We start from the raw sequence: 22204 nt of genomic DNA on the forward strand, positions 1-22204 counted from the left end.
TGGCTCCGTGAACTGAGTGCAAACTTAAAGGTCACTGGTTCGATTCCCAGTCAGGGCACATGCCTGGCTTACAGGCCAGGTCCCCAGCTTGGCGTGTGCAAGAGGCAACTAATGGACATATCTTTCGCACATTGATGTTTCTCTCCCTTTCTTTCTACTTCCCTTCCCCTCTCTCTAAAAATAAATAAATATAATCTTTCAATAAAATAAAATTTCTTTAGAATACTGTTGAATCCAATACTAGTGGGGCAGGGCAGGGCAGGGCTCCTCCAGCCAGGCCTTCGCGATGATGACCACAGACCACTACGAATGCAAAGAACAAAGAAGAGCGAGTGGACTGGGGAGAAACCCAAAACCTGAGGGACAACCAGTTCCAGTTCCCAGGTCAAAGTTGAGGGTGGCCCCAAGGCAGAACTGCGCAAGTGAGGTCAGCACCCGGAAATCCAAGAGAGCGGATTTCCCGCCCCCTTTTTACCGGAGGATCAGACGAAAAAGACACCGCCTCAAGCCAGAGACTATGGACAGCATCTGCTTTTTCTTCCTTTTCTTTTCCCGTTTTTGTTTTGTCCCATGGCTCTGCCCCCAGGTTAGGTCCCAGAGCGGCATTGGCATGGTGGTGAGCCACAGGCCCCGTGAAGGGGCCTCTCCTTGGCTGGAGGAAATGTCCTGGACCCCATCCAAAATCACCCAACCAGTGAGGAGCCAGGACAGTCCAACCACCAATCACCACTGGCAGTTTCTCAGAGACTCCAAGCTGTTAGTACAACCGTCATCCCGGAGGGAAAGATGGGCCCTTCCTAATGGATCGGAAAGATGGGCATTCTCAGAAGAGACGTAAAAATAAAACAAAAAAGAAACAACACGGACATTTTCTACTTGTAAAACACAGTATCTGAAATAAAGAATTCACTGACCGGCTTGTTAACAGAATAGAGAAATCAATCAGTGGACTTGAATTCGGAGCATAGAAATTAATCTCAACAGAAAAAATATTCAAAAAAAATAAAGACACTAATATACAGAATGGTATCAAAAGGTCTGACATTTACGTTACTGAAGTCCCAGAAATTACTGCAGAAAAAAATTTTGAATAAAGGCTAAAAACTTCTCCAATTTAGCCCTGGCTAGCGTAACTCAGTGGATTGAGCGCGGGCCTGCGAACCAGAGTATCGAGGTTCGATTCCCAGTCAGGGCACATGCCTGGGTTGCTAGGCCAATTCCCAGCAGGGGACTCACGAGAGGCAACCACACATTGATGTTTCTCTCCCACTCTTTCTCCTTCCCTTCCCCTCTCTCGAAAAATAAATAAATAAAATATTTAAAAAAAACACAAAACTTCTCCAATTTGGTGTAAGGCATAAATTTTACAAATTCAAAAATCTCAGCAAAGCCCTGGCTGGTGTGGCTCAGTGGACTGAGTGCTGGCCTGCAAACCAAAGGGTCCCCAGTTCGAATCCCAGTCAAAGCACAAGCCTGGGTTGCGGGCCAGGTCCCCAGTAAGGAGTATGCGAGAGGCAACCACACATTGATATTTCTCTCCCTCTCTCCTTCCCTTCCCCTCTAAAGATAAATAAATCTTAAAAAAAAAAAAAAAAGAGAGGGTTAAAATGGTCTACTTTGTGTCTTCTGCCACAGCTAATATAAGTAAACAGGAGCCCCATTACAGCGAGGCGGCCTCGGCTGACCACAGCTGAGCACCGAAGCCATAGGAGCGATGTTTCAATGCTGAGGGCGTGCATTTTCCAACCTCAGTTTCTCCCTGGGAATGTGCCCATAGGAAATGGGTTCACCTATTCGGGGCATTTCCGTGCTGCTTGCAATGTGATATAAGAGCAGAGTCCCTAACAGGCCTCATCCCCACTGGGGAGACGCAGGTGCTGCTGTCGGCACCTCCAGCTGCCTCCCACCTCCCCATCCCCTCTGCCCCAGGCGGGAGTGAACTACCCGGCTGGTGAAATCAGGAGACACCAAGTTCCTGACACGTGTACCAGGCAGGGTCACTGCCGTGGTGGGTCATGCAGCCTGGCCAGGGCAGTCTGTCCCCTCCAGCTTGCCGACCTGGCCTGGTGGAGGTGGGCCAGCCTGACTTGGAGGCCCAGCTGTCTTTGTTTCAGTTCAGATCCACAGCCTGCCCTTCCACATGCTTGGACAGTGGGGCTTTCAGCTGAGGGGCCAGCAGCTTCTGAGCCCTCCCAGCCTGGAGCAGAGAGCAGGGAGCTGGCCTAATGAGGTCACAGAGGACACTCAGGGACCAGGAGCCAGGAGCGGGCTGATGGCTCCAACCTCATGTTCCTGGAAAAGGACAGGAAGCCTCAGGCCACCCTCTGCAGGCCTTTTCCAACCCACAGTCCCTGCCACCCCCTCCTTCCTTCCCTCCCTCCCTCCCTCTTTCCTTCCTCCCTCCCTTCCTCCCTCCCTCCCTTCCCACCCAAGAAGCTGCAAAGAGACAAGGTCCAAAAGAGGAGACTTTTAATACAAAGAGGGGGGGGCATGGCTTGGGAAGGACTTAAATAAAGGTGGGAGGATGTCAGGAGCTCGTGGCCGTGGGCCGGGGGGCCCTTCGAAGAGGGATGATACAGACGGAGTTCCGAGCCTCTTTGATCCGCCACCATCGGCCCAGCCTGTGGGGTGAGGTAGAAGCTGGGGCCAGCGCAGCTGCTCCTGCCATCCCACCCCCCATTCCCACCCAGCCACCAACCAAGTGCCACCTTCCCCACCACACTACACGGGGGCCCCATACCTGTGCTCCTGCCCCACCCCGGCCACCAGGAAGTCCCCGGAGCTGGAGAACTTGAGGCTATTGATAAAGCCCACCTGAGAAAAGGGAGGGACAACGCAGAGGATGTGAGAACAGACGCCCCCACCACCACAATAGCCTGAGCACCACCACTCAGGGTCTGGCCTCCCCAGACCTGGGTTCAAGCCCTGCTCCACCTCCTGCCACCTGGGCCAGCCCGTGACCCCTCAGGGCCTCAGCCTCCACGCGGTGAGACGAGGAAGCTTCGTGAGGATTAAGGAGACCATACATGCCTAGGATGTTGGTGTGGCCCAGGGCGTGGCTCCTGGCTGTGGGGGACCCCGTGTCACCGACAGACCTGCCACTCTTCCCAAGGTCACCCAAGTTGGCACGCCCTCGCTTAGCATCCATCTGGCCCCAGCCACGCGGAACCAACACGGGGCCAGGCCCTCCACACCTGGGCCCCGGCTGCTCCTGCCCTGAACCGCAGCGCACGGGGCAGGGCAGGCAGTGGAGGAGGGGAGAGAGGGGAGAGGTGGAGGGAGGGCTCCTGCCAGGCCCATGCCAGGAGCTGGGCTATAAAGACAAGGCACAGATGACCCTGACGGGCTGGGCACTCAGGCCCCCTCACCAGGGGGATGTCGCAGAGAAGGTCAAGCTGCCGGAAGCCCTCGCCGCACCGCCAGAGCCGCACGCAGGAGCTGTGGGAGCCTGAGGGCCGGGGAGACAGTGAGCGCCGCGCCAGCCCCCCAGGCCCTCCTCACCGCAGCGCAGGGTGCTCACCTGTGGCCACCAGGTCTGTGTTGAGCAGGGCCGCCACCGACGACACCCAGAAGGGCTGCTCCAGGCCCGGCACCCCCCGCAGCCCGTGGGCCTCACGCTGCAGGGCGAGCGGCCGTTTCTTGGAGAGGCCCCACAAGGCCACAGAGCTGCGGACAGGGAGCAGGGTCCGTGAGGGGCGGGGCCGAGAGGCTGCACGGTGGGAGGGGACCCAGTGCCCACCAGCCATGGGACGCAGGGGAAGATGCCTGAGCCTGCCCTGGTGTCCTCATGTACTCATGGGGGTCACACCTGCCTCTGACCAGGAAGCGCAGGAGTGGTGCGGTGGCAGGAGACCCCCAGGGGCAGCCCTTACCCATCGTCTGCGCCCGACACCATGTGCTCCTCATTGATGAGCTGGATGCTGTCGATGGAGCCCCTGGAGGAAGGAGCAGTGAGGGGTGCGGCCCTTGTCCCCCACCCCCCAGCCCATGGAGCCCCCACCCGGCGCAGTCGAGGCCTTACTGGTGGCCATAGAAGACAAGCTGGGACTCCTCAGGGATCTTCCACACACGCACGGTCCCGTCACGGCCCCCTGCCGTCACGCAGCACTCCCTGCTCAGAGCATCCAGGGCAGCCACAGCGTCCTGGTGCCCGAAGCTGGAGAGGGGACAGAAGATGGGGTCCCCCGTGAACTCGCACCCACACACCCGCACACCCTCTGCCCACGCACACTCACAGTGTCTCCACGTAGGAGTTCTCTGCCACATTCCACACCTTTACAGAGCGGTCGTGGGACGTGCTGTAGAGCTGGTGGGTGCCTCTGCGGAACGCCAGCCCCTGGGGAGGCAGACAAAGGACACAGAGGTCAGGCCCAGAGAGGGCTTCCTGAAAAGCAAGTCACACTGGCACAGGGAGCCGACCCCCCCACCCCACCCCGGGCGCCGTTCGGCTGTTCTGTGCAGCCCTCTCTGGAGCCAGGGCCCGCTCCCCTGCCCTGCCCTCAGCTCGCCTGCTGGAGAGCAGCTGCGGACTTATCAGAGGCTCCCTGCCCCCGGGTGAGCTCGGCGCAGACCCCAGCTCCCTCCTACCCTTTTAGCCAGCTCGTGGCTTTGACAATGCCATTTGCTACGCCACAGCACAGGTTCCCTGAGGATGGCAGCAACCCTCTGCCCCCTTCACCCCACCCCCCAGGGCCCAGCACCAAGCCTGGACCATGTCCGCCCGAGGCCCCCTGCTCACCGACACGGCGTCCCGGTGTCCCGTGAAGGTGTACAGGTGCCTGCAGCTCTGGGCCTCCCAAATGAGAATGAGCCTGCTGCGGTCGCCCGAGGCCTGCAGGGAAGAGGACAGTGGCCACAGGCGGGCACCCACTGCATGCCCAGCCCCCTCCCCCACCCCCAGGGCCCACCATGCCTTACGAGGTACTTGCCATCGGAGGAGATGGCCATGCAGAGGATGTGGCTGCTGTGGCCCAGGGACTGCCCCTCCACGCCCTTCTTGGCTCGTGGGATCACATGAAGCTTCCGTCCACTCTCCACACTCCCTGACACCGGGAGAAGAGAGGTACTAGGACGGGGTAGGACGGGCTGGGGACCTCCCCACCATGGGAAGATGGGGCCATGGGAGAGGTCCTGGCCCCAATCAGAGCCGGCTCAGCCACTGGGAGCCCCTGGGCAGGTCGCCTCATCTGTTAGGTGGAAGCAATGACCTGGCAGGGCAGCCACGAAGCCCAGAAGAGAAGGGAGAGGAAAGTTCTTTGGGGCCAGTGGTTCCAGTTCTTCCTGTCCCTGCTGTGGGGAGGGGGCTGGGAGCCGGGAGGACCAGGCGCTGGATCCCTGGCGGTGCTGAGCCTCGGGGCCCTCACCGGGCCACCCACCAGCAGCATGGATTCCCAATAGGGCACCATCCTGCCCCTGCTCACTCGTCTCCAATGACAGTGACAGGAAGCTCCCAAGCCCTGCTCCAGGGCAGAAGCATCCACTGTCGCCCAGAAACACTTCTGTGGGAGCAAACCTGCCTCTAGAAGCTTCCCCACCGGGGCTTAGTTTGCCAATCTCTCCTTCCTCCCAAACCAGCCCCCCACCCCGGGCACTCACTCACACTTAATGATGGTGCAGTCTTTGGCAGCGGAAAAGATGGCCAAGTCATCGGGGGTGATGACCAAACACGTGATGGAGAGCTGGTGGCCGCGCAAGACTCGAATGTCGCCCGGGGCTGGGGCCTGGATCTGGGCAGGCAGGGCGGGGTCACTGGGACTGGGGCAGGGAGGCCCCCCACCTGCTCACACACCCTCCCCACCCAGAGGCACTGACCCAGGGCTGCAAGGGGACCAAGCCCTGAGCCGACCCTGTCTGACCAAGTGCCCACCATGTTCTCAAAGACCCCAGGGTCCGAGTCCCCGGCCGAGCCATCTGCCACCAACCAAGGAGGGACCCCAGTTCCCTTCAATCTTGCACCAAGTGCGCTGCCCACTCACCTCCTTCGCCACCGCCTTCTGCAGCCTGCCCCTCTGCTCCAGCTGCACAGAGAGGACAGGCGTGAGGTCCCAGGAGCCAGACAAGCCCCACCCCTTCCCCCAGCACCACCCCCCGCACACGCACCACATCCTCCTTCAGGCGCCCTGCCACCTGGTCCTCCTCAAACTCGCGAGCTTCAGCCTTCTCCTCCTCTGGGAAGGGCAGACCAGACCAGGTCAACCCAGGCCAAGACCCCACTTTTCCCTTCCCATCCCCACCCCCCACCCCCGTCCTAGGCCCCAAACACTTGGGTGGTATCCCACGAGCAGTTCAGGCTGCCTCAGGCAAAGGGGGAAGGGCCTGATGTCTCTTCCTCCTCTCGGCCTGCCTTTACCTCTCAGATCTGTTTAAAGCCCCTTGAAGGTCTGGCCGGCCCCTAAAGCCCATTAGAACTCTGGCCACATTCCCACAGGGCAGCCAGTACCAGCAGCCCCCACAGTACACTGGGAACCTGCCTCAGGCCCCCAGCAGGGTCAGGGGCCGCAGCAGGGCCCTTCGGCACAGGCTCCGCCCCTCCCCTACCCAGCTCCCAGGCTCACCTTGCTCCCTCAGCTGTTCCAGGTAGAGCTTGGCCAAGCGCAGCTTCTTCTCCTGCGCAGTCTCCTCCAGCTCCTCCTGCTCCTCCTCCTCTGCCCTCCTGGGAGCTAGGCTGTGGGCCGGGGGGGACTGGGTTTGAGGGTGCTCACCCCACTCCTCCGGCTTCTAGAACCATGCCCCGCTGGCTGCTCCCCCTGCCAGCCCTCATGGCCAATGCTTACACGTGCAGAATATAAAGGGCCCGCCCACTGCCTGACACAAGCGTGAAAACAGACCCAAACCCAAAGGGACCACTGTGACATCTCTCAGCTCTGCAGGGGAAGCGAAGGTTCTACAGGCTCCTGAGAAAACTCAGGTCGTGTACGAAGAGTCAGGAACGTTGCAAACATCTCCACAGCAGCCCTGAGAGTGGGAAGACACACGAGCCACACACACAGAACTCTAACGCTAACCCCTGGACACCCACGCAGTCACATCATCGTGACAACTGAAGACACCGTCAGCCGTCCCAAAGGCCACAGGATGGGTCTTTCCTCCCTCTTTTAAAGATGGTGTGGCTCAGTGGACTGAGTGCAGGCCTGCAAACCAAAGGGTCACTGATTGGATTCCCAGTCAGAGCACATGCCTGGGTTGCGGGCCAGGTCCCCAGTAAGGGGCACTCCGGAGGCAAGCACGCATTGATGTTTCTCTCCCTTCCTCTCTCTAAAAGTAAATTTACAAAATCTTTAAAAAGTATACATAAAGGATGGAGAACGAGCTCATCCAATAGGAAGGTAAGCAAAGAACGAGGTCGGCCCGAGAGGCAGGAAACAGGAGACCCAACCTGCAGAGCAGGAACAGTAGCTCCCAGCACAACCACCGCCCCGACCTGGGGGAGCAGCCAGCCCAGATCCGAGCAAAGGCCTGAGAGGCAGACACACAGCGCCTGCATCACCTCACTGCCACAGCACCATCCTCTGTCCTAAGGTCAGGGGCCAGGGAGGCCTCACCAGGCCTGGCTTGACCTGGTGCTGGTAAAGTTCCCGCCTTCCCTCTATGCCCGGGCCCCTGCACCAGCTGGGACACTACTTTACTCAAGACAAGTCCTCCTTTGACTGGTCCTGGGAGCTGCAGGAAGGTCCCAGGCACTCAGGAGCAGAAAACCCAGGGCAGCCCGTGTCCCTGATCACAAGCTGGCAGGTATCTGGTCCCTGTCAGGTGCCCCGACTGGTTCCCAGGACTCAATCCTGACCTTGCCCATGCCTTTCCCAGAAAAGAACCCTGGCACTCTCAAAACCAGACCACGCTCCAGAGACTTTACTGCCTTCAGCCCTTTACACAGCCAAGGTCAGAACTTCTACTCAGTTTACCCAGACTAACCAATCCCCTGTTTAGGAGTTCATACATACCAGACAGAACTCCGAAAAAAAGCCAAGGGAAGTATACACTCTGTGATTCCACCCACATGACACACTCAAAAAGAAAAAACTCTAGGGACAGTGGTTATGGGTTGGGGGTGGGGGAGAACTGGCTATGATAGAGCAGGGGAGGCCCTGGCTGGTGTAGCTCAGTGGACTGAGCACGGACCTGCGAACCAGACAATCGTGGTTTGATTCCCAGTCAGGGCACATGCCAGGGTTGCAGGCCGACTCCCTGCAGGCCAGTTCCCAGCAGGGGACGCACGAAAGGCAACCATACATTGATGTTTCTCTCCCTCTCTCCTTCCCTTCCCCTCTAAAGATAAATAAATAAAATCTTTAAAAAGAATAAAAAATTAAAAAAAAGAAAGCAGGGAGAATTCAGAAGGGTGATGAAACCATTCTGTATCTCCACGGTGGCATGCACCTGTCAAACCCACAGAACTGTCCTCTAAAAAAGGTGGATGTCGCTACATGTACGTTAGAACTGAATGAGAAAATGAAAAACAGAAAGAGAAAAAGGAAGGAAAGGAGGAAACCAAAGAAATTAGTAACTCGAATCAGGAATGGCAACTGGGGCTTGTAAGTTGCTGCAAATGGTCAAGTTCATGACCTGAGTGGTGAGTGCCCAGAGGTCATCCTGTGCTCACCACATTCTACAGTACAAACATGCTTCCTTGACTCTTCTGTATCTAAGGCATCTCACAACACATTTTAAAACCACTTAAAAGTGCTTAGCAGAGGGCTCGGCACACACCCACCCACCCACCCACCCACCGTGACCTCAGGACTAAGCAAAGCACCTTAAGTCTCCCTGTGAGCAGGGTAAGGCCAACACAGAGTCAGTATGAGAAGCAGAATTTCCAAAGCCAGAGCGCTTAAGACAGGCACCAGGACTCCGGGGTATGAGGACTTCTGCTAGCCCCCTGGGAAACCCTGCCACTTGCCCCACTCCTGTCACCAGACAGGACGAGGGAGGTACTCAAAGCCCTCGGCAAGCTGGACGCAGCCACCACCTGGACTTCATCTCCCCACCTCCCGTTCGGCACACTTACACCCTGCACCTTCCTCTGACCCCTCAACGCCTTCCCCACCGCTCCACGAGGGGCTCCTCACCTCTCCAGGCCCTATTTAAATGCCCCTCGTCTCTTCCCAGAACACATGGTGGTAAGACATCCCATTACCACACGTTCGGTCTTCACCTGCCTGCTCACCTCTGTGCTCTCAAAAGTGAAGTCAGTGCCCGGCCTCTGTTGCAAGCCAGGGGAAGACCAGAAATTGCGAATTGTGGAAAAAGGGAGTGAAGAACTAGCCAGCACTTCTTGCATCCTCCTCCCCTTCCAAGTCAGTCCTGCCTGGACTCAGCTCCCTGCACCCAGCCATGTGCCAGAGAGGTCTCCCTGGTCTCCAATTGGGGCTGGGGGTCTCCTCTCCACACACAGACCCCGCGGGGCAGGAGATGAGGCTTCTCAAGATCAGAAACTGGAGAAAAGAGCCAAGGCTTGTGAGCCAAGAGAGGGGGTTCTCACTCACTGAGACTTCCACGCACCATGGGCCTCAGCGCTCCCTACCACTCACTAAGCAGAAAAGCAGAGCTCACCTCTCACTCTCGGAGTCGCTGGAGATCTCCTCATTCATCTTGCCGCCGCCCTTGGACTTTCCCTTGTCCTCGGAAGAGTCAGCCTGGAAATTATACGAGAATGATCCTTTCACAGGTCAGGGGTTCCGACCACTCCGGCACTGACCAAGGGCCCCTTCCGATCTGTCGAGAGCCCTGGGACTGGAAACGGCAGTCTAGGATTTGGCCAGCGGTCAGAGAAGCGAAGCTGACTCCAGCTGGAATCCCGGGAGAATGGTCGGGGAGTGGGTCGAGGGGGCCGAGGAGGGGAAAGGAGGGGATGAAGGTGGGATGACAGTGGTCCCAGGAGCAGGTCTGATCTCGGCCCTGAGAAACGCCACTCTCACCTTCCGCCGCCGCTTGCCAGCTCCCGCACCGGCCCGCTCCCCCGAGACAGGCTTTCCCCGCTTCCGAGCCACCGCTGTCGCCGGCATGTTGACCGCGTTGAGTGTCGCGGCCGCCGCGGGGGCACTCACGTGGCTGCCGAATCCAGGAGATCTCGCAAGACTCTGCGCCCTGATAGGCCCTCACTGCCCGGCGGGCCCCGCCTCCTACGACATCATTGGGTCTTTTGGTGAGCTATACCACGCCCCCCAATCACCCAGTGGGTAAATGCCTGTGGCCACGCCCCCTAGACCTCCGGTAGGCTCGGTTGGAGACCGCCTGTTCCGGGTTCTTCCGGCTTGAGATGCAGCGCGTGCGCACCGCTATTTAGCTGATGTCTAAGGCGGGGCGAACCTGGGGCCGTCTCTGTGTTTTCGCCCCTTGGACGCTGGAGGGCGCCAGAGATGCGGAGTTCGGAGTTGCAGAACAGGACCCCACCCTGTCAGGGGCGTGGACAAGGGTGTACCAAGTCTGGCACTAGATATCCGGCGGGGCACCAGGGGCATCCAGGCAGCACTAGAGAAAGGAAGGCAGTGCCCGCACCTTGGCCCAAGGTTGTTGGAACCGGTGGACTACCTCAGGCCGAAGGAGCAGCCCTAACGGTGCGTTGGTCCTCCAGGCCTTGGCAGTGTCCGGATGAGGTGCCCACCCATGTGTGGGACAGGCCGCACGCATTGGCCTGACCCAGCCTTTGACTCACCCCACTCGTGGCCAAATAGTTGAAATATTACTCGACCACACTCCAGCTTTCCTCCGCCTCTGGCAATTATCAGGAAGTCCCTCCCATAGTCACGCCTAGGCTTACAGCAGATTGCTAGAGGGGACCCCAGAACTGGGACGGCTGTGGGAGGTCCTCATACTGGGCACCAAGGGCCACCTCTCCCAGGTCCCTGCTTCTCCTAGGTGAGTGCCCACGGCCCTGTCCACAGCCCTTTGAAGGGCAGGGTCGGGAGGGGCTTCCCTTGTACACTTGCAATTCAAGGCCACTGGTCTGGGACCCCGGCTGACAGCCCAGGAAAACTGAGCTCAATGGGAAGGGTTTCTGAGTCACTGGGTCCCGAGCTCCGGAGGAACAGATCTGGCCCCGGGGGCACTGCCCTGGCCACCACTACCCACTCGGCTCCATTGCTAGGATGAGTCAGCCCAGCGCCCTTGCCAAGTTCGAGGCAGCTGAGAGGTGGGAGGAGCAGGCAGAGCCCAGAGAGTGCTCTGGAGGGCGGAGGGGCCCATAGCGGGAGAGAAGGTTCTCCTTTCGTTTTCTGTACTGGCTGGACAGCCTGCACAACCAGAGAGAGGAGGGAGCCACTCCTCTGACCGGAGTGGGCAGACTGGACAGGGTCCTGGCCCTGCCCTGCTATCGGGCACAGGGCATGTCAGGACTGAGAGAACTGGCTGTGGTCTGGGGCTGGGGCTGGAGCATGGAGGGAGTGGGGGCGGTGGGTGCTCACCAAAGGCAAACCCAGCGTGGGGCATGCTGGTGCTGTACCAGCCAGGTGGGGTGCAGCTGCCATGGAAGCCTGAAGCCCCTCTCGGTGCCCCAAACCAGCCATGGCTCCCAAGCGCAAGCTCGCCGTGCAGGGCAAGGGCCCTGAGAAGAAGAAGGGACGGCAGGGGGCGGAGGAGGACAGCTTCCGCTCCGCGGCTGAGGCCCTCAGGGCTGCACCCACGGAAAAGCGCACAGTCCGGGTGGACCCCGAGTGTCCCCTCAGCTGCAGTCCCGGGACCCAGGTGAGCCGTAGTCCCCAGTCGGGCCTGGAGCCTGCTCCCTCCTAGATACACGAATACACTCAGAGCCGCTCCCCTCCCCAGTGTGGCTTAGCTCTGGTCACATAGCTCAAGGGTCCCACGTCGGCTGTGGTCTCCCAAGATCCCCGAGCTCAGCAGGGCTGCATTGCATCCCACTAGGCGGGTCGCGTCTGCTCTACAGACTGCAGGGCAGGCCCCTGAGCTTCTCTGGCTTCCTCCTTCCACCCTTCAAGCCAGGCTCTGACCCCTGAGGTCTCCCCAGGACTCACCTATGCACCCTCAAACCTACACCACAGGGCAAGGCTGTGTCCTTGTGAGACCCCTGGGGAAGAAACATGTGTCCCTCAATTCCCCAACCCAGGGCACAGCCGTATCTTTCCAGAATTTTCCTCCATGGCCCGAGTTTAGCCACGTCCCCTCAGACTTCGTCCCCCAGGGCCTCCTGTGACGACCCAGGGCAGTCTGAGCCCTGTCAATATGCGGCCGGGTCTCTTGCCCACCTGAGGGCGGCCCGCCGCCAGCCTGCTCTGCCCATGTGCCCTCAGGCCCAGGTGCATGGGGACTATGACTGCACCCTGAACCAGACCAACATCGGGAGCAACAACAACAAGTTCTACATCATCCAGCTGCTGGAGGACGGTGACCGCTTCGCCTGCTGGAACCGCTGGGGCCGCGTTGTGAGTGCCCACCCGGCCCCTCCCCCAACGGCCTCCCCTCACCTCTCCCTGCTCAGCACTGCCCCCTGCTGCTCAGGGCCCACACAGCACTCAGGCTGAAAGGCTGTAGGTCAGGGGCGTCACACTCATTTTCATCCAGGGCCACATCAGTCTCAAGGTTGCCTTCCAAGGGCCTAATGTAATTTCAACTTCTTAACAGTTAAGGAGTAGTTACTCTTAGACAGTCCTAAAATTACTTCGACCCTTTGAAGGCAGCCACGAGGCTGACGTGGCCCCAGAGGAAGTGAGTTTGACACCCTTGCTGTAGGTGCTGACTGGCTTAGGTGCTGGGCGCAGGGCCTGGCTGGACGGAGGCCAGCAGGTGTTATGTTGGGCACAGCACCAGGCATGCACCTGAAGGCTGTCAATTGCAGGGAGAGGTGGGCCAGTCAAAGCTCAGCCACTTCGATTCACTGGATGACGCAAAGAAGGACTTTGAGAAGAAGTTTCGGGACAAGACCAAGAACAGCTGGGCCGAGCGGGACCACTTTGTGGCTCATCCCGGCAAGTACACGCTGATCGAAGTGCAGGGCGAGGACGATGCCCAGGAAGCTGTGGTGAAGGTATAGTGGCTACGCTCTGGGCTCTGGGCTGAGGGAGGGGACCAGGCACCCAGCCACCTGGCCACCGCCCCTGCCCAGCTGTGCCGCACTGCCACAGACTTGCACTCTCTGGCCTTGGTCCGGCCCTACTCCTGGCCCCTATGTGCGCCCTCTGCCCCTAGGTTGACGGAGGCCCAGTGAGGACCGTGGCTCAGCGGGTGCGGCCCTGCTCCTTGGACGCAGCCACACAGAAGCTCATTACCAACATCTTCAGCAAGGACATGTTCAGTGACGCCATGGCCCTCATGAACCTGGGTGAGGGCAGAGGCCAGGCAGGGTGGCAAGGCCCCAGGAGTGACCGGAGGCTGAGTCTCCCCAACCCCCCACCCCCCTAGATGTGAAAAAGATGCCCCTGGGGAAGTTGAGCAAGCAGCAGATCGCACGGGGCTTCGAGGCCTTGGAGGCCCTGGAGGCAGCCCTGAGGGCACCCTCCGCCGGGGGCCCAGGCCTGGACGAGCTGTCTTCTCACTTCTACACGGTCATCCCCCACAACTTCGGCCGCAGCCGGCCCCCGCCCATCAGCTCCCTGGAGCTTCTGCAGGCCAAGAAGGACATGCTGCTGGTGAGGGCTGGTGGGTGGGCAGGCAGGCAGTGCGGATACCCAGCAGGTTGGGCAAAGGACATGGGGACAGGGGGCAGGTGGCCGGCAGGCCCCGAGAGCAGGACTGTGATGGACGGGGTGGTGGTGAACAGGTGGACAGACGAGTTGGGTGGCCACAGTGCCAGTCGCGTGGGAAGGAGAGCAGAGGCGGGAGGTCACTTGGACAGACAAGCTGCCAGTGCCTGTCATCTTAGGTGCTGGCCGACATCGAGCTGGCCCGGAGCCTGCAGACAGCCCCCCAGGAGGAGAAGGAGGTGGAGGAGCTGCCGCACCCGCTGGACCGAGATTACCAGCTCCTCAAGTGCCAGCTCCAGCTTCTGGACCCGGAGACGCCTGAGTACAAGGTGGGCTGAGCCCCACAGAGCAGCTGGGGGAAGAGTGGGCATCACCCCTCTGCCCATCTGCCCTCATGGTGCCCGGGGGACTCCCTCACCCTTGGTCCCCTCTCCCTGAGTCTCTAGGGCTTGTGGAGAGCTGGGGGGGTCATCCCACTTCTGCTCTCCCCACAGGTGATCCACACCTACTTAAAACAGACTGGCAACACCTACAGGTGCCCTGCTCTTCAGCACGTTTGGAAAGTGAACCGAGAAGGGGAGGTGAGGGACGTCCCCCAGTGCCCTCCCCTGTCACTGCCCTGACGCTTGGGGAGATGACCTGGCTGGTGTATCCCTTACTGGACCATCTCTGCAACTCTTACTGATTCCCAGCAGCCCCGGGGCTGGCAAGTGTGGCAATGAGCATGCGAGTGGCCAGAGGCCCAGGCCCCAGTGGGCCCCTCGGAGCGGCAGGGAGGAGCCCCGGGCTGGCATGACGCGGCTCCCCGGTTTCTCCCCACCCCCACCCAGGGAGATAGGTTCCAGGCCCACTGCAAGTTGGGCAACCGGAGGCTGCTCTGGCATGGCACCAACGTGGCGGTAGTGGCCGCCATCCTCACCAGTGGGCTCCGCATCATGCCGCATTCTGGTGGCCGCGTGGGCAAGGGCATCTACTTTGCCTCGGAGAACAGCAAGTCGGCAGGCTACGGTGAGTGGCTCCCCAGCGGGCATGGGGACTGAGGAGGACCGGGCCCGTCGTCCCCCCGGTTTGTGGGGGATCCAGGAGACGAACCCTTGAATAGTGACTGACCAGAGCACTCAGTGGGGCTTCCTGGGGCTTGAGGGGACTCAGGGACAGCTTCCTGGAGAAGGTGGTGAGGACAGAGTGAGCATGTCAGCCAGACCTGATGGGGTGAGAGATGACCCTTTGAGGCAAAGCAGGCAGCCAGTGGCCCACAGGCTGGGCGGCTGCGGCAGGTCAGGACCTCCCGCCCAGCCTGATAGGAAAGCTCAAAGCCATGTGTGGGCAGTGGCTGGGGACTTGGGGACAAGAGGGTCTCATCCAGAGAGCAAGCGGGTGTCCGTTTGGATGTGGACAGCAGCTGCAGCCCTGGGCAGGGTGGCAGGCCCGGAGGCTGCAGGGGGACAGTGGAGTCGTCGGGCATGGGTGGGGGCACCCAGGACAGGGCACGGGTGTGGGGGCGGGGAGAATCTGGGAGAGGGATGTGCAGTGTGGGGTGGCAGCGTGCGGGAAAGACAGGGTGAAAGTCACCTCTAATGACCCCCAGGTTTCTGTCCAGCGTAGCCCTCACTGAGGTGACCTCTCCAGACTGGGTCCCCAACCCAGACTGACCCCTTCATTGGAGACCACCGCCACTCACCCAGACAAGGCAGCAAGGTCCAAGGGCACATGGGGCTGAAATTCTAGGGTGTCCAAGGTTGCCCAAGGCCAAGGGGTCTGGCAGGGAGGCAGAGGAGCCTACGGAGAGTAGCCCCCAGAGAACCAGACCATGGGGGGCGGGCTAGTGGAGAAAGGGTGCCGGTGGCCAAGTCAGCAAGTGGGCCAGGGAGAAAAGCGTCCCACCCCGGATTTGGTCACTGGGAGGCCTTGACTGACCGTGGCGAGGGCAGCAGGGGGTGCAGAAGCCTGGCCCCGGGAGCCTCGAGTCGGGGAGAGAGACGGGAGGCAGCATGGCCTGGGCAGGGGGTTTTCTAAGGGTGGAGGAGTGGGGCCCTGTCCGTGCTGAGGCAGCCAGGGCAGAGGGGCTAACGGTGCAGCAGAGAGGGACCCAGGAAGTCAAGCCAGAGGGCTGAACAGCCCAGCCTGAGCCTCCCTGTGGCCCCCAGTTATGGGCATGTCGTGTGGGAAGCAGTGCATCGGCTACATGTTCCTGAGTGAGGTCGCACTTGGCAGAGAGCACCACATCACCATCGACGAGCCCAGCTTGAAGAAGCCACCCCCTGGCTTTGACAGCGTCATTGCCCGAGGCCACACAGAGCCTGGTGAGTCCCAGGCCTGAGAAGCTGCACAGGCCTATGGATGGAAGTGGGGCTGCGACCAGGGACTAGGGCGCCTGCAGGGAGCAGCGAGCCGCGAAGGGCTTGTGCAGAGGGGCAAGAAGCAGCATGCGTCCTCGCTGCAGTACTTCACTTTGCCATTCAACAAATCATTCCCGGGTATCCAGGAGGGCTTCAAAGGAGAGGTGTCGTCACGTGCTGAAGGATGAGTGGGTGTTCCCAGGTGGAGCAAAGGGGCAGGGTAGTCCAGGCGGAGAGCCCAGCCTGCGCAGTGATTTGCAGGTTGGCAAGGTGGGAATGAGCCGGCAAGCCCTGTGCCAGAAGCAGACGGTATGGGGGGCGGAACTTCCTGGTAAGGTCAAGGACCAATGAGTGACCCTGGCGTCCCCCTCGGCCCCCGCTGTACCCTGCAGATCCAACCCAGGACACCGAGCTGGAGCTGGATGGCCAGCGAGTGGTGGTGCCCCAGGGCCAGCCCACGCCCTGCCCCGAGTTCAGCGATTCCTCGTTCTGGCAGAGCGAGTACCTCATCTACCAGGAGAGCCAGTGCCGCCTGCGCTACCTGCTGGAGATGTGCCTCTGAGCTGCGTGCCCTCCCCTCGCCCCGACGAGCTGCGAAGGGACTGTCAGGCTCGGCCTTCCTGCCCACCTCTGGCCGCCCGCAGCCCCCCCCCCCCCGTCACCCCTTCTTGCTCCCGCATCTCCCTGCTGTGTGCAGGATGGTGATGCCCACTTCCTCCCTAGCCCTGGCGGGGCAGTGGCCCCAGTACCGTCCCGAAGCTGACAGGTGCAATGGACTGGCAGCATCACTGGGCCGAAGGTGCACCTGTTCCTGGCTGTGCAGTTAGAGGGGTGCAGGTTGAGAGCGAGTTGGTCCCCATACCCACCCAGGCCGTCCATCCCGGCCCAGGCTGTGTGGTCACCGATGTAGGCTGAACTTCAAGCACGCACATGGGGCAAGTTCATTAAATGCTGTCTTTGCTCACCCCAGACTCTGCTTCTTTGTGCTGCAGCCCCACAAGCCTGGACCCCCCTTCTCTCCACAGTGAGCCACCAGAGCACACGGCAGCTCCAGCCCCATGCTGACCCCACCCACCCTGGTCCAACCGCACCCACCTCTGCCACACCCACTTCCTCCAATCACTTGGCCTTCAAAGGCAACCCTGGCCATCAACTCAGAACCGGTGGTCACGGGGTGGGGGGGGCCCCACCTGGCGATCCAGTCTGTTAGCCTAGACGGGGCCAGGCAGACCAAGCCCTGCCCATGCCTTAGCACTGGAGTGTCTTATACCTGCACGTCCCCAAGGGCCCGGCTCTGCTCTCAGGAAAGGATGCCTGTGAGCGCCCAGGTGGGCCTACCAGACACAAGGACATGGGTCCTAGAGCAGCTTGGGACCCAGCTGGGGGTCCCCCCGGCATCTCCTTGTCTTGTCTCTTTACTCTCCTTCGATCTGAAACCTGTCTCAGACGTTTTATTTCTTCCTCCATGACTTGGACGTCCTCCACAGCCCTGAAGGGTACCGGCCAGTTGGTTCACAGGGTCTCTCAGTCTCAATTTCCCTCATGTCTTGTCACGATCAGATTTAGCTGCTGCCATTTGGGGGGGGACCAACATGCATGATGTCTCCTCAGGGCATTCTGGCAGAAGGGACATGTCCCTCTGTGGGTGACATGAACTGATTGCTTAAGACAGCTGCCATACCAGGTCTCTCCCCTGAAAGTGACCAGCTGCCCTACTTGTAATCAGCGACCTGTCCTTATTTACTGAGCCTCCGATTGTCCCAGATGTGGCCCATAGAGGGTCCTTCAAGCTGACTCCTGCATCTCCATTACTTCTGAGCACTTCCTTATTTCCCGGTGCCAATGGTGTTCCAGGCTCATCCTGCACAATCCCGATCAGCCATTTCTCCAAGGAGCCCAACCTCTCTAGAGCAGGAAATGGTATTTAAAATCTGGTTTCCAGACAGAAGGGATGCTCTTGGTGTTGGGTGTCACTGCTTTTGAGCCCTTGGAGTAAAAAACCAGGAAGGGTGTACACGCACAAAATACACACCTCTTTCTACATCCGTTTTCCCAGCTCCCACCCAGGGGCTCTCTCACTCTTCCCAGTTCCACCTTTACTCTCCGATGGGAAGAATCTCCACGTGCACCACATCAGCCTGACTACTTGTTTGCTCTGTTCTACACCAAAAGGAGATTTTGAATTGCTACACCTGTGCCACGGTGAGAAATGAGCATTCCAAGCGGGGCTCGTGCTTTCTCAAAGCTTCTTCAAGATTCCCTGTTTGCCTTTACACTGAGGTCGACGAGTTGGAACCGGTTTACAGGTTACTTAGGTTAGCCATTCCCTTCCCTTCGCTGCGGCTGTTGTTCATTTGAAATACAGGCAGGTTCGTTTTTTTTTTCCCCCAAATTATTTTGTTGTTCAAGTACAGTTGTCTGCCTCATTTGTTTCTACTTATAGTCACCTTGAGGGGGTTTTCCTCATCTTTACTGATGTATTTTTTTCAATACACAGAACATTAACATAGTTCCAAGAAGTCCAACCTATACAAAGGGCTGTGCTCAGAGGGGGGTTCAGCCCTGAGCCCGTCCCCTCCACTCCCACCCACCTGCCGTAGGGCGCCAGGGTCACTGGTTTCTCCTTTATCCTTCATTCATTTCTTTCTCTTTTTTAAAAAATGATTATTTTATCTTTACAGAGAGGGGAAGGAAGGGAGAAAGAGGGAGATAAACATCAGCTGGCTGCCTCTCGCATGCCCCTGACTCGGGACCTGGCCTGTTGCCCAGACATGTGCCTTGACCAGGAATCAAACCTGCAACCTTTCGGTTTGCAGGTCTGCACTCAATCCACTGAGTCACACTAGCCAGTGCCTTTATTCATTTCTTCTGGCAAGTTAAAAACAGTAAATAAACAGATAAACTACACAGTTTTTTAATCGAGTTAAATCATTTGGAGGAGCAGGCACTCTCCAACCCACCTTAGTCCCTGTCCCTGCCTACTGCTGTCCCCGGTCCACTGTCTTCTTTGCTCTCCCTGCCTGGCCTTGCTGCGTCATGACCAGGCCCTGGCGGCTCAGGGGCTGCCAGGCCTGCAGGCCTAACTGAGCAGGGACAAGGACAAGGCTCCCTCTTCCCTCTGAACAAAACCTCCAAATGCCGCTTCACCTCCGAGAGGTGAATACCCAAGTTCAATCTGTGGACAGAGCATAGGAAGCAGGTGACCTGGGTTTCAGGGACACCTCAGTTGCATGATCTGGGACACAATCCTCCCTTGTCTGGGCACTAGCCTCCTCCTATGAATCATGGAGAATTGGGCTGGGGCCCTTTAAATCTCAGCAGAAAGAGAGTCCACCTACAGGCCCCAAGCCTGGTCTCTGCCACCGATATCTGCGCTGATGCTGACCACGTGCCTGGGATGGGGCCTAGGGGCCCTGCTCTCAGGGGGCTGACGTTCCAGTAAAACAGGCGCTAGACAAGCACACGCACAGATAGGAAACATAGCATCAGGTAGGGGAAGTGCCAGGAAGAAAAATGAAGCAGGACAAAAGGATTAGTGATGAGATGGAACAATCTCAGAAGAGACTGATGGCCAACGAAGGCCTCTCTCCAGCAGAGACCTGAATCGGGTGAGGGGCGAGCCCTGCTCTGCACTGAGGCAGGGTGTCTGACAGCGAAAAGAGCACACGCAAAGGTCCTGGGGTGGAAACCCCTTTGAGGTGTGAGCAACCGGCAGGATGACTGCTATGGCCGCAAGCAGGGGAGGAGAGAAGGAGGGTGTGCTCAGAGCGCCGGGGGCACCTGTTCTGGCAACGGGAACCTCTTTCCTGGAGGGATGAGAGCAGGGCCGTGGCTCCATCGATTTGTTGTTGCAGGGATGTGCTCCGGCCACTGTGCAGGAGACACACTGCAGGGCATTCGTCAGTCAAGACCCCATCAGCCAAGCTGACATCCCTCTGGGTGTTTTGGACAAGAGGACTTTGATACCCGAAAGGGACTGAGCTACAAAGTCAGGTGTCGAGGGAACCCGCAGATCAGCAACAGCGGGAAGCTGCTCCCACTCTTAGGTCGCAGCAATAATGGAAGGAACCATAGATACCCCAAGGTTCAGGGGCCAGGGTCACACTCAGGAGAACCGTGGGGGGCGGGCAGGCTGCCTGAAGGGGAGAGAGGTGGTCCTCCAGAGACAGAGAGAGAGCTCAGGTTTCTTCCGCCTTCCACACTCTACACACTCTATGGTCCGGACACTAGACCCCAACCTGGGCCTGCTGTGGGCCCTCCACAGGCACTTTCACAGGAGAAGCCTCCAGCCTCTGGTCGGCAGCTGCTAGGACCCAGGGGACTGGTGCCAGGCCCTGCCCCTCCCTTGCCCTCTGGCTCTGTGGCTGTAAAGGGCAACATCAGAGTGACAGCCAGTACCATCTCCGGCAAGGGCTGAGCTGCTGGTGCAGGGGGGAGAGCCACAGCCTCAGCCTTGCAGCCCTCCACGGGGCTGGCCAAGCCCCCAAGAGGATGGCAGCCTGGGCAGCAGAGCCAGAGCCCGGGCAGCCTGTGAGGTGAGGGGCCGGAGGAGCAAGGGAGGGGTGGTGGGAATGGGGGATGGAGGGCCGTTTCATTTCGCTCTCCGAATCCCAGCACAGGGTGAAGCCTGAGCGCTACATGGCCAACTCCACAGGGCTGAACGCCACAGAGGTCGCAGGCTCCATGGTGTTGATCCTGGCCGCTGTGGTGGAAGCAGCAGCACTGCTGGGCAACGTCGCGTTGCTGGTCGTGGTGCTGCGCACTCCAGGGCTGCGCGACGCGCTCTACCTGATGCACCTGTGCATCGTGGACCTGCTGGCGGCCGCCTCCATCATGCCACTGGGCCTGCTGGCCGCGCCGCCGCCCGGGCTGGGCCGCGAGCGCCTGGGCCCCGTGCTCTGCGGAGCCTCACGCTTCCTCTCGGCCGCGCTGCTGCCGGCCAGCACCCTCGGCGTGGCCGCGCTGGCGCTCGCGCGCTGCCGCCTCATCGTGCACCCGCTGCGACCCGGCGCGCGGCCTGCACCCTCCCTGGTGCTCACGGCCGTGTGGGCCGCAGCGACGCTGCTAGGTGCGCTCTCCCTGCTCGGGCCGCCGCCCGCAACACCCCCGGCCCCGGCCCGCTGCTCCGTCCTGGCCGGGGGCCTCGGGCCCTTCCGGCCTCTCTGGGCGCTGCTGGCCTTCGCGCTGCCCGCCCTCCTGCTGCTCGCCGCCTACGGCAGCATCTTCCTGGTGGCGCGTCGCGCTGCCCTGCGGCCCCCGCCGCCCGCGCGAGGGGCCCGGCTGCGCTCTGACTCTTTGGACAGCCGCCTCTCCATCCTACCCGCCCTCCGGCCGCGTCTGCCTGGGGGCAAAGCAGCCCTGGCCCCCGCGCTGGCCGTGGGCCAATTCGCAGCCTGCTGGCTGCCTTACGGTTGTGCGTGCTTGGCTCCGGCTGCGCAGGCCGCGAAGGCCGAGGTAGCTGTCACCTGGGTAGCCTACTCGGCCTTCGCGGCTCACCCCTTCCTGTACGGCCTGCTGCAGCGCCCCGTGCGTCGGGCGCTGGGCCGCCTGGCCCGGCAAGCGCTGTCTCAGCGCCCGCGGACTTGCACTCTGCGCACCTGGCACCCGCGGACGCTCCTGCAGCACCTCAAGAGACCTCCAGAGGGCGCTGCCTTAGGCCGTTCAGAGGCACCGGAACAAGACCCGAGTTTGGCCGGAGGCGTGATCCTCAGCATGCCAAAGGCCACCTGAGAGGAGATCTGTCTCATACACTGAGCTGGGACGGAGAAAGGGAGGTGGCATTTAAAAGGGGACCGTCCAGCCTACTGCACAGGTGACGGCAGGTGCCCTGAGGCTTCTGGCTCAGGAAGAGCAGGAAGGGAGGCTGCAACCTGGTGAGGCCCAGAGGCTTCTGGGAGCTAGGAGTCCTGCGTTCTCCGCCCAACTCTGAGCGCGGCCTTGCATGCATACCGGCCCTTCCCCAGGCCTCATTTTCCCCATCTGTGCAGACCATCTCAAAGCTGGTCTGGACACTCATGGATGGTCCCCAGGCCAAGGAATGGGCGGAGGCAGGCAGGACCCCAAAGATGGTCCTCGGGGCTTACAGCCACAGGGCCTGGCCAAGCAGGGCCGGCCGGGTTACAGCCACAGCAGGAAGAACCGGTGGCAAATCACCTTCAGAAGGACCTCCGTGCACCAGGAGAGACTGGACAAAGCCACTGGGTCTTCTCCATCAACTTCTAACATGCCCAGACA

General features: G+C 60.1%; 3 protein-coding genes across 4 annotated transcripts; 2 read left to right on the forward strand and 1 right to left on the reverse strand.

Moving 5' to 3' along the window:
- Positions 1-2452: 2452 nt before the first annotated feature.
- On the reverse strand, positions 2453-10078 carry RRP9 (ribosomal RNA processing 9, U3 small nucleolar RNA binding protein). The gene is made up of 15 exons (XM_037128685.2): positions 9915-10078; positions 9550-9632; positions 6555-6664; positions 6100-6167; positions 5976-6017; positions 5600-5726; positions 4918-5042; positions 4739-4831; positions 4236-4336; positions 4022-4156; positions 3873-3935; positions 3521-3666; positions 3369-3448; positions 2741-2814; positions 2453-2621 (listed from the first exon to the last, which is right to left on the reverse strand). The coding sequence occupies exons 1-15, from the start codon at positions 9999-10001 to the stop codon at positions 2528-2530; spliced, it is 1428 nt and encodes a 475-aa protein (XP_036984580.2). The 5' UTR covers positions 10002-10078; the 3' UTR covers positions 2453-2527.
- Positions 10079-10412: 334 nt separating this feature from the next.
- PARP3 (poly(ADP-ribose) polymerase family member 3) lies at positions 10413-16934 on the forward strand. 2 transcript variants are annotated; one of them, XM_037128662.2, is made up of 11 exons: positions 10413-10553; positions 11498-11679; positions 12243-12374; positions 12788-12976; positions 13138-13270; positions 13351-13577; positions 13811-13960; positions 14126-14212; positions 14462-14639; positions 15779-15934; positions 16363-16934. In XM_037128662.2, the coding sequence occupies exons 2-11, from the start codon at positions 11500-11502 to the stop codon at positions 16530-16532; spliced, it is 1602 nt and encodes a 533-aa protein (XP_036984557.2). In that variant the 5' UTR covers positions 10413-10553; positions 11498-11499; the 3' UTR covers positions 16533-16934. The 2 variants fall into 2 exon arrangements, with proteins under 2 accessions (XP_036984557.2, XP_036984556.2); XM_037128661.2 differs by lacking the exon at positions 10413-10553 and adding an exon at positions 10566-10854.
- Positions 16935-20592: 3658 nt separating this feature from the next.
- GPR62 (G protein-coupled receptor 62) lies at positions 20593-22110 on the forward strand. The gene has a single exon (XM_037128546.2). The coding sequence runs from the start codon at positions 20609-20611 to the stop codon at positions 21698-21700; it is 1092 nt and encodes a 363-aa protein (XP_036984441.1). The 5' UTR covers positions 20593-20608; the 3' UTR covers positions 21701-22110.
- Positions 22111-22204: the final 94 nt, after the last annotated feature.

The sequence above is a fragment of the Artibeus jamaicensis genome, unplaced genomic scaffold (assembly GCF_021234435.1).
Source record: "Artibeus jamaicensis isolate MK-2021 breed Jamaican fruit bat unplaced genomic scaffold, CSHL_Jam_final contig_519, whole genome shotgun sequence".
Taxonomy (NCBI): domain Eukaryota; kingdom Metazoa; phylum Chordata; class Mammalia; order Chiroptera; family Phyllostomidae; genus Artibeus; species Artibeus jamaicensis.

What these genes read in the sequence shown, in the direction of transcription:
- GPR62 (XM_037128546.2), top strand. Translation starts at nt 20,609, where the DNA reads ATGGCCAACTCCACAGGGCTGAACGCCACAGAGGTCGCAGGCTCCATG.
- PARP3 (XM_037128662.2), top strand. Translation starts at nt 11,500, where the DNA reads ATGGCTCCCAAGCGCAAGCTCGCCGTGCAGGGCAAGGGCCCTGAGAAG. An exon ending in GGAACCGCTGGGGCCGCGTT is followed by an intron (nt 12,375 to 12,787) that starts GTGAGTGCCCAC and finishes TGTCAATTGCAG; the next exon opens with GGAGAGGTGGGCCAGTCAAA. An exon ending in CATGGCCCTCATGAACCTGG is followed by an intron (nt 13,271 to 13,350) that starts GTGAGGGCAGAG and finishes CCACCCCCCTAG; the next exon opens with ATGTGAAAAAGATGCCCCTG.
- RRP9 (XM_037128685.2), bottom strand. Translation starts at nt 10,001, where the DNA reads ATGCCGGCGACAGCGGTGGCTCGGAAGCGGGGAAAGCCTGTCTCGGGG. An exon ending in AGAAGGCGGTGGCGAAGGAG is followed by an intron (nt 5,727 to 5,975) that starts GTGAGTGGGCAG and finishes CTGCCTGCCCAG; the next exon opens with ATCCAGGCCCCAGCCCCGGG. An exon ending in GGGGTGGGGCAGGAGCACAG is followed by an intron (nt 2,622 to 2,740) that starts GTATGGGGCCCC and finishes CTCACCCCACAG; the next exon opens with GCTGGGCCGATGGTGGCGGA.